Source organism: Centruroides vittatus, unplaced genomic scaffold (genome assembly GCF_030686945.1).
Source record: "Centruroides vittatus isolate TY-2023 unplaced genomic scaffold, ASM3068694v2 contig_351, whole genome shotgun sequence".
In the NCBI taxonomy this organism is placed as follows: domain Eukaryota; kingdom Metazoa; phylum Arthropoda; class Arachnida; order Scorpiones; family Buthidae; genus Centruroides; species Centruroides vittatus.
In genome coordinates this window covers 1,197,925-1,215,531 of record NW_027122174.1, presented here as the reverse complement: position 1 = coordinate 1,215,531, position 17,607 = coordinate 1,197,925, and the positions used below count along the sequence as shown (strand labels likewise).

General features: G+C 32.9%; 1 protein-coding gene across 1 annotated transcript in view; it reads left to right on the top strand.

The window, feature by feature from the left end:
• Positions 1 to 17,607, top strand: part of LOC136974582 (zinc finger protein GLIS3-like) — a 39,374-nt gene that overhangs the window by 11,913 nt on the left and 9,854 nt on the right. The window contains exon 3 of the mRNA XM_067269498.1: positions 11,605 to 13,113. Within this exon, the coding sequence (XP_067125599.1) occupies positions 11,878 to 13,113 (1,236 nt within the window). The 5' untranslated portion in view covers positions 11,605 to 11,877. The remainder of the gene's footprint in view (positions 1 to 11,604; positions 13,114 to 17,607) is intronic.

Below are 17,607 nucleotides of genomic sequence, written 5' to 3'. Positions count from 1 at the left end.
GGATTTTCAAAGTAGGTAGGGCAGCTACCATAAATACAAATGGAGAAGAAAACCAAACGAGATGCTGGAGATATGAAACCGAGGATTGGCTGTCGAAAGAGGTTATAGTTAAGCGTATAACAAAAGATCGAGAAGAGTTTGGGGAATTTTCTGATAAAACTCGGGACGAAATATCAAAGACTGATTAAATAACTAAAAGATAAAGTTTTCAAATTAATTAGTTTTACTTTCTGTATTTTTTAAAATTATTTCCCGTGTCACGTATTGTACGAATACTTTAATTTAAATTTGAACAATAATCTTAATTAAACGACATTCGATTTTTATTCTGCTGGATAGTTATTCTTATCGTTTATCTTATTTTTAAGATAAGTACGACCCGTCTCGTAAATATTATCGACGTTGCAGCCGTTTAAAATAAACGTCACGAACTCGATATATTAAATTTGAAAGGTCGAAGAAAAAAATGACGTCATATGGCGCGAACAGTCGACAGCTATCGTATCACCCGACAATAACAGTGAATGAATGAAGGCGTCAATGACGATAGTACAGGCACTACAACCGTATAAGAGTCGATTTTACTGAAAGTTTTTGATGAATTTTTACAAAGGACTAAATTTAGATACTTAATTATAGGCCTGGCCTTTTCCGTGCCCGTCAAAGAGTTTGCCTTCGATTGTCCCGAGTATAAGGCATTGATTATTGGGCACAGAAGGGCCCGAAAATTTAATCTTTTAAGTAAGAAACGAAAAATTTATCCTTATTCTATAGAAAATGTGATGTCGTATCTTATAGTATTAAGAAATAAAGAAGTAGGCGCAATTAAATATAATTATGCTTAATTTATCGTAACGTTATTATTATTATTACTTTATAATTTACTTGAAATACTTCTAAATAAAAATAAAGTGATAAATTTTTTTACTATTTTTTACTTAAAAATAAAATAATAAAAGTCAGTATATATTATTTTTATGCATAGAATAAAATCATAATGGTAACTATATAAAACTAAAAGATAACCAAAGCCTGCAATTATTATTATTATATATAGGCCTATATAAATGGATGTAATTAATAGTTTCTAACAAAATTATTTTTAAAATTAACAAATTTAGATTAAATTTATCGTATTTGCTATTAATAATTTCGAAATAAATATAGTACCTTTAACGAGTAAAATCACAGAGAAGAAAGTAGAGAATAAGAAATAAAGAAAGCCAAACTAGAAGTGTAAAAATAAATCATGGGAAATAAAAATAAAAAAGTAAGTATGGTGTCAAGTATAAAATACTGTTTTTCAGAAGAGACAAAAGTCTGTAAACAACAAAGATATGAAAACAAAAGTTATAAAACAGAAGGGATTTATGTGTGGAATGAAATCTTGGCTCTCCACCAAGAACCTAAATGTTAAAAATACATATATTAAGTGTTGCATTAATATTGGAAATACAAAAATATATAAAAAGATTGAAGTGACATACACAAATTATAGATATAAATGATTAAAGTAGAAAAAATAACTAAATTAATGTACTGTATCATGCCCCTTTTTATAGTTTGCGCCCCTTTCTACAGTCTTCGGGTACCGTTCTTACTACTACACTCCGGCTCGACCGAAACAAGCATATATTTATGCATTTCGAGGTACAGTAAAACCTGTCCAAAACGGAGACCGTGTAAAACGGAAATCTGACTAAACGGAAAAAATCTTCGGAACGGAGTAATTTTTTTTTAACCGTGCAAAACGGAAGCCTGCCAAACAAACAAACAAAAAAAAAAATATTCGGTACAGTGCGGTTTACACAGGTTTTACTGTATCTAAAAGTGAAGCTCGATGTTTGTCCTTCAAACTGTTACTAATAACGTGTCAGTCGAAGTAATTTTATGATGACTTTACAGTAGTGAATCAATAATTACAGAATACCGTCCGTTCACATAAAGGCTTTCTTGGCATTTACATGACAGAAAAACACAAAAAAAAATAAAATAAAATAAAAAGAAATAAATCTTATCTGATTATCAGCTTCATCAAAAAGTGGAGTAGGTTCTTTAAAAATTGCAATAAACCCGTAAGTACAGTACTTTTAAAAAAATTAGGTCGAATTCCCTAAATTAATTCTAAAATATTTATTTGTAGAGTACAAATATAAGCGATATAATTTTATTTTAATTATATTAAAAGGTGTCAAGAATTTAGAATCTGGAAATTAATATATCAACATCACGGTATGGTAGTATCATAATATTATACACAGTACATTTATTATTCTACATATAATATTATAGTAGAGTATATACTCGTATTATATGTATATAAGTTATGTATATCTTAAGAGATAGTTTTAAAACTGTAACATGTATACATTATATATATATATATATAATTATATAACTCAAAATGTTATGAATTATTAATTGTTTTATCCAATCCTATAAATTTTTAGAATAAGCGAAACGAATTTTCATTGCATCGATATTTTGAATCTAACAAACAATTCATTAAATAGAAATTAGATTAAAATATATTTCCTGCTTTTCTTTGGTTTAAATGTACATTAAAAAGAAGCGGACGAGAATATTGTTACTATCAATAACTTTATCATTTGTGAGTTTGCATCTGCTACCGGTTTTACTTGGAAATTTATTATACACATTGTAGGCCTAACTATCAAAAGATTAATTTTCAACAGAGGTGTCGATTTACATCGTCTTCCTCTTCGATTTTAAGTATTATCTTCCGGAAGATAACCGATTAGGCTGCTTTATTTTTTTTTCATCATTTAATTTCCGAATGCTTCCAGAGAAAAATATACAAATGTGGCATCCCGGTTTTGTTTACGACGATAGAGAAACGTTGGAAGTTGCCCCTTGTTGCTTAATTTTTACCTCCCCGAAGGGTCCTTTTAAGCCACGCGCGGCCACGTGATACCGTTACAAGCCTTTCCACTGTCTCTGCTGGGGAGAAGTCGACGAGGGGGGATGGTCCGGCTGCTGGAAAAAGTCGAGCCATTAGAAGCGCACGTGCTAATCGAAACGAAAATGTGCTAGATGAACAGATTAAATAGTCGAGAACGCAGACTATTAGTCTTATAAACGAGGCATCTTACGGAGAGTATTCAAAGTTCTAAAAACCATGCCCCCAACAGCCGTAGTCCGATAGTATACCGGCAAAAATTGCTGTATAAAAATGCTTAATTATTAAAGAATATAAATGCATTTAACCAGTAATTTGACTATCGAACGTGTTTCGGGATTCGAACCCATTTAGTTTAATATTTCGAACCTATCTGTGCTAAATCGATAATTGTTAATTTCTCGTAAACCGTAGACACTGGTTCGGAAGAGAATAAATTAAGTAAAGCGCGGTGCAATTTTATGGAAAGATTGAAGTGAAAATTAAGAAACAGGATCGATAAAGTTCGTATCTTTGTAAACCGAATGAAGGGAAGAAAAAAATCTCGAAGGAGGTCTGACAGGAAACGGCACTAGGACGATATCGCCGGTAGTGAAAACGGACAGCGACGATTACGTTGGGACGACGTGTCTGTTTAGCACGTGTGACGTATTCCTTCCTTTCGATTTTCCTCTTTCCTCAAAATAAAACTTATTTTCATGTGGGAGTGGAAACAACGACTTCTTCTATTTTCTAAACTTAGGTAAGTGGAAAACTTTCCAGCTTTGTCCACGTCGGTTTAAAGAAATCAATCCTTCGTAAGTTCCAGAGATAGCTTCGTCTTCTGTATTTGTCCCGTTAACGTTTCAAACAATCTTTATAAATTATATATGTATATTAGTTTCTCTTCCGTTAGTTCTTACGCGATTAACACTTTTTGTTTTTCATTTTACTCTTAATTTTGATAGAATAATTTCTACTTTGGTACACATCGATTACTATATTTTACGGGCGAAAACATATTTTATCTAGACTCATAACTGTAGTTTCTATGGGCTACACCCGAGAAATAAGAAGATTAAAATTCCGCTTAGAACTCGAAACTGCACTTTTAGACTATCCAAAACAGGATTTCGTATGTAAAAATGTAAATAATTTTTAAATTTCGATATTTATCGGTAATTTATAGCACTCGACGATTATTTTCGTCTCGCTTTCGAGCAATTTTTAACGCGCGATCGACTTATTATCTTTTTCAGATTTCGCTTTTCGATGCTAACAATTTCTATTTAATCCATTAAATAAAGCGTTGAAATTTCTTCTAAAGTTTAGCTTATGATTACACGATAATCCAAAATTTTGCTCCATAAAATGTTTTACCAATTAAAGTTTAAAATACAGATTAAAAATCCTAAAATTTCTTATAAGGCGTAGATTGTAATGTAATTATCTGTATTTTAAACTTTAATTGTTAAAATATTTTACAGAACGTACTTTTTAAGCTGAAACTACAAAAGAAATATTAAAAAATTCTATTAAAATAATTAGAAAAAACGAACTATAAAAGATAGATCTACTCTCTGTACGCATTATTTCAGATGTGTGGGAAACACGCGATTAGTAAGCCTCGAAAACAGAGCGGCGAGTTAGATTTTAGCTTTTTGGCACAGGAGCGTATTTAGCCAAATCGCGTTTGACACGAGTCAAAAAGCAAATAAATACGCATAAAGACAACCCTTGGTCGAAAAAATGACGACAAGATAGAAGGCTTGCGCAGCCGAATCGGCAAAGGTGGAGCCGATCGTCGATCTTTTTCCCACACGCGTGAAAGACTCTTAAAGGAATAAACAATAAACAGAATCTTAAACATAGAAATCCTCTAAAACCTCTTCGGGATGGTCTTTCTACCTATATCAATATTTTAAAAATATTATTTTCTGGCATTATTGTATAAACAAATGAATAAGTTTTACGCTCGGTAAAAGAAATACTATCGACCTTCGTTTAATAAATAGAAATGAGTGAGCTAAGTGTAATTTTAACAGGACAAATGAAGTCAAACCATATTTTTCAATCCCCGAGGGCAGAAATGCCATCTCGAGTCGAAAGTTCCTTAAGGTGATTGTAATTTTTGTCAATTAATTAATTTGAAAATCGAAGTATAATAATCTATTTGTATCTATAACATAGTTCAAGATTTTTTCGGTAAATATTAAATAATTAATATTGTTTTTTAATGTGTTTAAAATATAGCAGTACATTACTTTCTATAGGACCATTTTAAATCTTATCATTTTTATATTTTTAACTAAACATTAATTATATAAATTCAAATTAATTATTATATATATCTATATAATATATATATATTAATTATAGATTGTATTATTTAATTAACAATTATAATTCTAAAAGCATTTTTTAAACTACGTTGAAAGTCATTACAAAAACTTATAAGAGAAAGGTTTTAACTTACTAAATTATTTTTTAAGCTTTAATTGTAATTTTAAAACAATTATAGCAGACGTATTTCGATCAGAGGGAAATTTCTAAATGATTAGAAGACACTTACGAAAATTTATAGCAAAGAATAAAATGAAAATAGCAAAAAGAAAGAAAATGGATCGCCTTTCATTCTTATAATTGCCTATATTTAAATAATAAAATCTTTATCTATAATAATTCGAAGATTGACGATCTTTAAAAATATTAATTGTAAAGAACAGTCGATAAATTTTAAATTTCTACATTACACTTGAATTTCGGGTACAGCGATTTACATCAATTAGATAATACAGGGTGTAAGATACCGATGACACTGCTGTGTTCTATGATTCGGTCACGACGGTAACGTGGTGCCTAACTATTGAAAATCGCGTGAGTTCGAATTCGGTACGGTTACGAATACGGTTCGAATTCCTAACGGTAGTAACGAATAATTTACCCGTCAAATTTCTATAATAATTAAAATCACCGTGTTAATTTGATTTAGTTAGTGGTTTTAACAGCATTAACTCAATCGCTTGTCATCATTTACAAAATGAAATAAGAATGACGCTGTGGAATCTATTAAAAGTTGTATTTTAACACCTTTTTTAACTTTAAAAGAGCAATTAGAGAAGAGTCGATTTAAAATAACCGAATTAATCTATTAAATTAAAAGAAAAACACTTTATACTACGAAACTAAGGAATATATTAAATTGCTAATTCCGTTTTTTCTTACAAATTAATATATTTTTTATTTAATAATAAATGAATTATTTACCGAAATGAAAATTGGAAGAAAACAATGCTGAATTGTTTTCTGAAGTTTAGATGTAATTAACATAACTCGGTACACCAAATAGAACAAATACGTTTTGTACTCTTATTAAAGTTAATATAAAGTATGACTTTTTTCTAATTATGTCTGAGATATGTTAGGAGTTATTACCATTATTATATTCTGTTTGCTTTAATATGTAATCAAATAGATAATAAGAAGATTCCGAATAATTAATTATAATAAATTGCGTAAATAGAAACGAAGTGGATAAACAGACAATTTAAGATGACTTTTGTTCAAAGCACGGCCGCCCGTACATTGGGACACTCGGGGCACGTGCCTCCCTTTTCGTTCGCGTTGCCCTATTCCCGACCCCCGAGGGGGCCCCAAATTCCATTACGGACGAACAACAGAAAGTTTACGACTCGTAGCCTATTCTGCAAATATAAAAAAAGGAATAAACGATATTTGTTCTACGCAACTTCATCGTAAATACGTTGACCAAAACTTGGCCTGGAAAACGAGGAATGTTTCCTGATTTCCAGGCCGAGTTAGCCCCGATTTAAATCAGTGCCGATCCGACGTCGAATCGTAGTTTGATGCTTCTCGCGCAATGTACGATGCCCTTTTTTATATCTCGCGCCTCCTTTTTTATAGTCCGTGGGCGCCGCTGCTGCAAAGTCATTTCTCAATCGCTTTCCAGGTTAGATCAATTGGATTACTTGCGGAATCTTATAATTACTAGTTGGAATTCTAGTAAACTGTTAAGTTTCTCTTCTATTGTTTAATGAGAGCTATTCGTTTCTCTTTCGTCTTCGTATTCGATCTTATCGAAAATATTTTAGAAACTCTAAAGCTTAAACCTCCGAAGAAGTAGAGTGTGATTAATGAATAAAAACAATTTCGTTAGTAAATATTTGAACCAAAGGACATCAATGAAAGTAATGGTAAATAAAAGACAAGGAAAAGTATTTTGGCAGAAGTGGACGAATGACAAGAAAAGAGAGTAATAGAGAATGTCGAAGCGGAGAGAAGTTCAAATAGTGCGGATGGATTGAATACTAAGTTCCGTAATGGCAGATATCCAACTTCGAGAATTAACCCACAAAGCTACGAGATTGACATCACAACCGCTTTTTATTTGTCAAAATCGTTACTACTACTACATATTTATATCCTCACTAAGGACGATCAAAGTCGAGTGTTGTAGATTAACGTATTTAAATAGGCCTATAGATATTTCGGATTTTCGCCGATATTTTCTAAATTGATTCTTATAACATTGATTAAAACCTAGGTCTATATCACGCAAAACATTTCGTAGAACAAAAGCGAAGCGCGAAACCTGTTATGTAGACTTTCTCATTGAAGAAGATGACAATGGTTGATTTTTTAAATACAACGTGTTCGGAACTGTCATAGTGAGATTTTAGTAACTTTACCTGTATTTCTAGAAGTCTTTTAAGAAAAATAGTAATCCATAAATAAATTAGCTTTTTAGTTTGCTTCTTTAGTGCAAACGTCCTCAAAATTCGGACATCTTTACTCGTAAGAATTATTTAATTGTAATATCGAAGAAGAATTTTTTACAATCTTGAACATAACTAAGGCATATAAAGTCCGAGTTTCCTGCAGTTCGACTTTATACTTGTAATTGTCTTTCTACTTTCTACTTTTGAGAGGGTACACTACGATCGAGTCCAATATAAAACCATACGTAAAATGCCATTTACGTTATTCGTGGCTTATGAATTGTAAATGAAAATTCACTATTGACAATCCGATGTCAAATAAAAAGTTTTTCCAATATTTCACGTATTTTCACTAAAATACGGAAATAAAATTAGTAGGCTATTTATATATCTACATTTCAATTAGGATGTCAGCGACGTTTAATTCATTTTTCAAAAGATTTTAATAGGAAAATTGAAAAATATACAGTATATATTACGAAACAAATCTAATAATACTAAATCTTTATTTAATTTAGATTTAAACGTCTTATTAACTTAGGATTTTTTAAAATGTATTTGAGAAAGTGTTCTTTTCTTCCGCAGATGATAGATAACTTACCCGTTTCCTAAATCTTTTTCCTGTTTTTATAAAGTCATTCGACGAAAGACATCACTCCGTAAGGACTTATTAAGTCGAAGCAGCTGTCTTTCTTAATTCACAGCTGTTTTCGATGCCCCCACTAAGTAGCCGTGTGACGTATCGCGAGCGGGTTATGTCGTTTATATTCTGGCAGAGTACAATGCCATTGTCATTTTGGTGTCACTTTTAAACCCATTGTTCCGCATATGTCGTTGGCTTTTGTTAAAATCACAGTTGTACCTACATACGTTCTCGATCTCCAGATATAAAAAGAACAAGGTTTAATTCAAACTCTCGACGTGGCTTCAATTTAAGATTATAAATCTCCTAACAAAAAAGTGGAGATGTTATTCCAATATGTCGCAGAAAATGAAAAATTTCTATTGTATTATCTGGCAATATTTACTTGTTTTCAATTCAGTTTTATAAAGTTAAATTTCCGATGCTATGTTGTATTAACAATTTATAATTATACTATTAATTAATATTATATTAATACTATTTAATTATTCTAATTAAAACAATTAGAATTTTTCAAGTTTTAAGTTTATTTCTAAATGTAGTCTGTACTAATATATAAGGTTAGCACTGTGTAAGTTTATATACTTTAACGAATGTTGAATCAGACTTACTGGAAAATATCATTCAATATCGATAATTTAGTTGCTATAGTATATATTTTAATATAACAACACAATTTAAATATGTATGATTATGATAAATCTTTGAGACATTTGACATCATTTCGTGTTTTTAGATTGTTCAATGATTAGTATTTACCTATTAATGGCATTCTTGAAAAGGCGAAGCGAAATGTTCACCAAACAATGGGTTTAGACTATAGCGCAGATTTCTTCACTTTTCTTAATTTTTGCAATTTTTCTATTGAAAGGACACGTTTGAATTTGTGATTATCGAAATGTATAATCCGCGCATCCCGCGTACAGATACGGTTCTAGCTATATTTTGGCTGTTGGCGGATTCATATTTTGCACCCCTTTTCGAGGGGCCGACTGAGAGACAATCGGACGACGTTATTAATCTGTACGGATTCTATTCACGATTGAAGGTTTTTTAAAACTCTTTTAACCCTATGGGCACTAAGATGGCCTTTTTAGCTAGCCCATCGGCTTGGGTTCGGCTAGGTCCATAAGTCTCACTATAGGTGCGGCCGGACGGTGAAGAACGGAGCCGGATACATCCGGACGGATCACCCCCGAAAAATTCCGAGAGGTTTTACGACCCGTCCGGATTCGGTTCCGGATCCCCTAGAGCGGTAGGCTATCACCTTAATCGCTCCACCATCCGAACATTTACAATTGAGGGCTAGTAATATTTATAATACAAATAAAAGTTACAAAGTATTTTATGTATATGTTTACGTGTTTATATTCTAACATATTGTTTGATTGAATTGCTCTTTTCATCTTTATAATCCATTTTATAAAGGAGAGCATAAAACTTATTCGAGTAGAGAACAGGACCGTCGAGAGCTTTGATGAGGCCCGGGTAGAGCGGGTCCCGTAAAAGCTCGGCCCCCATACTCTTTTGTCATTTTTCTTTGAACAAATGAAATACGTAGAATGTTTCTTCGTCAATAAAAAACAATCTCGACGATTGTATTTTTTGTTAGTAAAAAATTATCGTAGAAGTAGGAACAATTACATCTCCCTAAGTTTTCCTTGGACTCGCGGCTCTTGTAGAAAAGCACATACAAAATTCGTGTAGAGGAAATTTCAGTAATTTACTTAAAAAGTATTTTGTAATTTTTAAAATTCAAATGAAAAGCCATTATACATTATGCAAATTATTAATTAGGTTTCTTTTCTTTTCTCGGGGAACTGGCTTTTACTCGTATTGAAATTTAATGAAACTAAATTTAAAATTACGACAAATCTCTTTTGGTTTTAAATGGAAAACTAAAGGCTATTCTATACATAATTTTAATATTTTTATTTATTTTTTCTAACTTGAAAGTACAGTTTTGGAGATATTTGATTAAGTAATAGTGGAATTAATATTGAGTAACTTTCTTTGTCACGAAGAATATATTCTTACTAATCGACTAATCGTGTATTTATAATTATGGCTGCCGAGAGGGAGCTCTATAGAAATAATCATCGCCGAATTTATTAAATCTATAAAGACCCAATCTTAAATAAAATAAAACAGTTCATTGTTACTTAACTATTAGAAAATTGTTTCTAAGATGTATAAGGGGTCAAGAAAGAGGCCAAACGTAATGTTCATTAGGTGTCAGAGGCCTAGTCTTAACTCTGGTAATATCAAAGGAGGCTTACGTGGCACATTCGATATCATACTATAAATAAGCACAATGGATGCTAATCTCTTATGTGCTAGTATGCATTAGATAGACCCGTCTCACGGCAGCCCGCTTATAACTTAAAATAAGGTTAACTCGGGTATTTTGGCCAATTTATGCTTCAAGAATTTCATAGATTTCGTTCATCCGGACGATGTAATATACTTTCATATATAGGTAGCCTATCCAAAATTAATTAGTAGAAATATAATTTAAGATTATTTTAAGATTGTAATTCGTTTGCTTCATTGAAGTAACCGAATTACGAATAATAACTGTTTCGAGCAGGTTTTAATCGTTCTTAAAAGTAAAGGTGGGTTAACTGTATTTTTCTAACTCATTGCGAGAATTTCGTAAACTATGAAATTCGTTAATTGAAACTTTTTCATCTAAGAATAAGTGGCTTTATTTCCTTCTATCAAATACTTTTGACAATGCCACAGAAACCTCAAAAACATAAGATGGCGATGCCAGAAGAACGTCCATAGACGAATGATTTTATTCCACAAATTCTAAAGCAAAATCCAGTTATCGCTTTTTTTTTATTTCAGAGACAAAAAGATCGTTTGATTCTATTAAATAAACAGAAGTTTTCATTGTCACCAGAGAAATTCTTCGAATAATCGTTGCTAAGTCGGAATTTCGCAGAAAGATTCCCCGAGTCATTCTCAAAGAAGGATTTAAAACGTCTATCACAAATTAAATCTATTTTTGTCTCTAGCATTTGATCTACATTTAACCTGACCACCCACCGGGGCTAAAATCGAATTCCTCTCTTCTCGAAATCGTATTTCGATCTCTTTCAATTGCAACACGCAATTTATGATTATAATAGTTCATATTTTAAAATTTATTTCATTTATAAGTGGATTTAAAAAATTGACACATGGACATAAAATTTGTATTGTAAGTGTAATTTTAATCGATAGCGAAAATTTATCCAACTTACTTTTAAAAAAGTAAGATGGATAAATTTAAAAATATGAATCAAATATTAATAAATAAAAATTTTCTTTAACAGGTTTGAATAGTTCAACTATTAAGAGCGGTTTACCGAGATTAAAGTGCCTTACTACCATGCATTTAGACATTTTGCCCTCACCTGTGGGAAGCAGCAATTCGCCTCTTCATAACAATCTTAGCAGTTCCGCCAGTCCGTTCGCGGAGATGTCTCCCGAGTCCAATTATCTTCATTCTGCCGGAAACAAAGACACTTACGACGATGCCGAAGCGCTAATCGACAGCAATCTTCTTTGCTACAACCACGATCTTCTGTGCAACTAACCCGGACGACATGCTGGCCAATCTCATCGCCACCGATCATTTGTACAGTTCGTGTTTAGAATCCAACAGTTGTCAGTCTTCCAATTCGTATCTGGACGTACTTCACTCCAACGATCTGTCTTCGATATTCCTGTCCCCTCAATCTTCGTCAATTAACACTCCGCCGTCGGAAATTCCGCTTTCTCCGTCCCCTATGGAAAAAGACCAAGTCACTTGCGTCAAACCGGAGACACAGTTGCCTTCATCCAGAGATTTCTTGGAAAGTAATTCGGGTGTCCAGATGGCTCCACCCCTTCCAACGAATTATTCCGATTTATCGTCTTACCCCGCATCATTTGCCAATCCGCGACATTCCTATTCCAGTCGCAGTTCTCGGAATAAACGTTCGCTCTCCATTTCGCCCCTCTCCGCCGAGGGACTGGACCTGAATGCCATTATTAGAATGTCTCCCACATCACTAGTGGCTTACCTGGGTGGATCTCACAGTTCCTCTTCTAGCATGTCGCCCGCCGGGGACAAAACCGGATGCTACGGGCATTTGTCCGCTCGAAACAGCACCGGTAGTCCGCAGTCCATATTTTCTAATTCCAGATTATCTTACTCGCAGAATCAACTGCCCAACATTCGGGACGAGTCTGTGGGCCTGGACGGCAATCTCGCCGTGTACCAGAGTATGGAAATATTAGAATCCAATTGCTTCGTGGCCAACACCAACGGCTCGCTTCCTTCTAATCGAGCCGTCCTTTCCCAGAACGATTCCTCCCAGTTTCTGGAGAATCAGCGGGTGAAATCCGAGCCTTATACCGAATCGCCCTGTCTGTATTCGGTGGAATCTTCGGGAAATCTACTGCCCCAAGTGCCCATCCACCCTCCTCCCAGTTACGATCAACACATGGCGCGAAAATTGAAATTTCAGAAGAAGAATTCTTCGGACAGCAGCCAGAGCCAACCTTCCAGTTATTCGAGTTTCGACAGTTCGGAAGGGGAAAGAGCCGCCGATGGTACCGATACGGAACAGGGAAAACCTCATTACGTGTGTCGATGGGTGGATTGCATGTCGACGACGTTCTCTAACCAAGACGAATTGGTCAAGCACATCGAGAAGTGTCACATCGATCAGAGGAAAGGAGAAGATTTCGCATGTTTCTGGCAGAGTTGTCCACGAAGATATCGACCGTTCAATGCCCGATACAAATTGTTGATTCATATGAGAGTCCATACTGGCGAGAAACCTAACAAGTGCACGGTAAGTTCTTTGCTAATTCTATAAAATAATTCCTTTTTTTACACATTTCTATTCGTTTGTTTTATTCAAAGACGAGGTAAGCGGAACAATTAGACGGATAATACAAACAATTCTTTCGAATTCACTCGTAGCCAGTCGTATCGAAGTTTTCTAATTATTTCGTGTTTCCGGCACGAAAATTAGAAAACTTGGATAAATTTTTCATAAATGTAATATTAATTAAAATTAATCTGTCGATTGCATTTAAACTGTTTTCCATATCCGTACGAATTCATTAATGACGAAATTACTATCCTTATACCGTCTTTTCCTGTAATATTCATTAAACATTTATTAGAAATGTTCGATAAATACAGTAATGAATATCGAGTTTATGTCCGTCGGCTCAGAAAGATGAATTACAGATAGATGATTCTAAGTCGATGACGATATTAATTTGTTCAAGAATAAAGACGAATATGAAATGACTTAAATATAATCAAAAAAGTCTGTTTACATACCGCGTTTTTACTATATTTGAGAGGTAAAATATTGTAAATACACGAAATATTTTGGATGAAGTACTCTAAATACATTTTGCGTATTTTTTAAAATTAATTACATCAACAATAGACTTAAATGCTTTTGAATGGATTTATTCACTTAACCATTTTCGTTCAGCTTATACAACGACGAGAAAAATTTTTAGGAAAATGTTGCCAATTTCTCAACCTTTTCATATTAAGACGTCGATGCCAAGATTTTAATTTATTAGTTCATTACGTAAACCTATCCATTCAATCGTAAGTCATTTTTGTTTTGCCGAAACCTTTCCACTTTAAACTTTGATATATTAATTATTACTGTATTTTTGTTTTTGTTTCGAAACACCGCGGAAGACCATCCGGCTTTAATACCTGTTAAGAAGTAATCAAATATTGTGGCATTACAAGGAGGAAAATGTTAGTTTGAACTTCAAAGAAGAAACATTAAAAAGAATATCGTTCCCAAATTTTTAGAACGAAATCTAAAATAATAACTTGCAGAAACTTTGCGAATTCGGATCATTTATGACGTAGTTATAAAAAAATTACCGAAATATGTAGAATTTTTCTCTTTTTTATTCTATTCTTTTATTATTTATTTGTATTTTTACATATTTTTCACCAGTTTAATTATAGTCGGAACAATCGAAAAGGGGTACGCGGTTGCATCCTATCGTTTGAAGATAATTATTCATTTCGATATTCTTTGTATCGAGTCGATCCTCGACGTATGTTGCGGGATCAATTGTTAATATAATTTTTTCACTTATATATTAAACTGTTTTAATGTTTACGGATGGAAAATGTTGCAGTTTATTTGGTAGAGCGAATCTCCTTCGATCTTATCGGGGTTCCGATATAGCAGAAAAACGGCATTATTAAATGTATTATATTTTTTAAATAATAAAAATTTGACAGAAGTAAAGATTTTCTTTGGCAAGAAATGCGATAAAATAAATAATTTGTAACAAATGTTTTCGAAGCCCGGGTAATTGCGAGGTCCCACTAGCGCCGGGTGATGGGGTTGGATCAATTTTTACGGCTGCTCTAAGCTTTTCGCGTATATAAGTCCTATACACAACTCGGCTTTGCGGCTTTTAAACGTTTTCTACCGCTCTAGAAGCATTAGGAAGCGACGTTCTGTACAAACGAATGGCAAAATATTTATCGTGAAATTTAAAAGTTTTTACACTAAAATCTCGTGGAACTCATTACGGAGGCGTCCGTAATTTCGTAAACGCGACGTATACAATGCATTTCGTTGTCAGTTTGGCACGTGGCCGCGAGAATTTGCACTGAATGAGAGCCAACCCCTCTCTTCCGAGAATTATACGTCACACTATTTCATACTTCGGATGGTTTCGTTTGATAAATGCAGTTTTTCTTCGCCTACATCTCCGTTGATAAATAAAGATTGGCGTGTTTTTCGATCGGCCTAAATAGCAACTTCGAAAGACGGATGACTTAAAAAATTTCCCTACAACATTTACATAAAAAAATTGGCAGCAATTCTACTCGTTTGACAGTAAAAACACCATAAATTAAAATAGTTTTTGCTAAGAAAAATATGACTTTTTAAAGAATTTCACTAAATTCGGCCACGTGGCATTATTTAATGGCATTTAACTTTTTTAAAATTATCTTAAAATATGATCTACAAAAACTACGTTAATGACTTTCCTATTAATTACAAAAAAGATTATTTCAATAAATTTAATTGACATTTATAATTTATTTGGCTGCGATTTAAAAATTGCAGCCCAATAAATCGTCCGTCCTTCGTTAATCTCGAGAAAGGAGTTAGATAAATGATAATCGAGACCAGGTACACGAACTTTTGGTCCGCACCGGAAGTCACGCGATTTCAATTCAACGTTCAGACATTACTATAGAGAGCGATAAATTTTGTCTTCGCGATAATTTAAATAAAATAATGATTAAAAATTACAACCCGGTATCGTGACGATGCGGCAATAATTGTACGAATATTTCTTAGTTATTAATATATATCTTACGACACGACAATTTTTTTTTCTTCGGATTCTCGTCCGCGGATAATAATTTGTTTTTGAAGAAAAAATCACGCCCACTGTCTTACAACGTAGGCATTATTTATAAATATGGAAATAACGGTTATATTGTAAGTTTGTTTGTTTGTATAGTTATGGCAACGCAACGCTCGGGCCATCTGCCTAGGGGGTGCCTTCCGGAAGGTCTTTTTAAGGAAAACTGGTCCCTATTTAGGCGCTACAGATCCGGAGAAAACCCGGAAAACTCTACGCGGCCAGCCTGTCCCAGCCAGGCGCGAACCCAGACCGGGGACCACTTGGCCACTGATGGGCCTTATATATTGTAAGACTGTAGAGATTATATACTTAAACTTGTCGTCGGCGTAGAGATGCCGGTGTTTTCTATAGTATATTATACAACTATAGTCTCTATACTTCTACGATATAATCATTATTTGCATATTTATAGTGATTAAACTATTATAATATCATTTTATATAAGATATTTACGCATAGAATTTGCATAAAATTTATGGCTTAACCTCATCTCCCGTTTCTATAGCTTATCTTTTCAATTCGCGTGGCTTTCAATCGCACGGATTAAAACGATTACCAGACAATTTTTGTAATTTTTCGTAAGATTTATTAGAAGAAGAAGCGCTTATTATAAACGAAAATTTTGTTTATGAAAACGCTTTGATTTAAAAGGTAGTTCCGAATTATGGGAAACGATGACAGACAGTAAACAAAAAGTATTACTCCGTCTAGAGTCTAGACAGTTTCGAAGAAATATGATATTAGAAATTTCCTGTCCATAACAAGGATAATTCCCTGTAAATTTTAGGGAATTATCCTTAAGGTTCAATTTGCTACGACTTCGGACTGATTCTAAAGTCGACAAATTCGTAAATATTAAAGTTTGCGTTAGTGAACTTTAGATCAATCTTATTATAAAACAACGCATTAAAGTCGTTTTTATAATGGAATTAATTTAAAATTTAATTTTATTTACATCTCGTTATTTATTAATTAATAAATTTGTATTCCGAATAGATTTTTTTCATTTTGAAAATTGTAAAACCTCATCCTGTTTACGTGTTTTGAAAAATTTGATTAATCATAGGAAGGGTTTTTTTGTTATTCGTGTGTCATCCAAATTTCCTCTTCTGGCGTATTTGCGGCTGTATTTTATTAAAACGAACTGTGGCGGCGAGAAAATTTTGTGTCTCCCGCGTGGTTGTTCCAGGCATATTTGGGAATTTTAAATATTTTTCTGCCTCTAGAGATTGTAAAAATTATTTCTTATACTTATTTTTATATACAAATCTTGTTCGTAAACAAGATACTTATGATTTATAATAGCTACATTTGTTACACTATAATTAGAATCAAATTTCAGAAGATTCGTGTAAATTTTACTTTTATTTACACAAAGAATTATTTCCAAATTTACTAATTTGAATATTTTAAACAACGGATTTTAATAGTAGAAAAAGAAAGGATGTTAATTTCCCGTGTTCTATTCTCGGATGTAGAATTTTCAGACATCCTTTAGATCCATTCGTATTTATTAGGAATCTTTATAAAACGTCTGTTAATTAATTTCGCTATCTCGTAGTTCTATATGTCGATTATACAAACGAAAATTCAACTAATTTTTAAATAATGTATAGCACATTACTAATATGCGGGTTAATCTACGTGTAATTTAATTGCCTATCTATTATTGTATAAATTTTATAAATACGCTGCTAATTTTATTATTACGGCCAGAAAAAAAGGCAATTCTTTCGCTTAAATAGGGTGTTTTTCGCAACTTTGTTATCACAATTCTTAATTCACAAAAAAAGTAAGTAAATTGTTACAAATTCAAGTAGGCTAATGACAATACAGCCTCGCCGAGCATCGATTCCAGACGAATAAGGGAATAAAATGACCGATACACTAATTATCCTATGTGT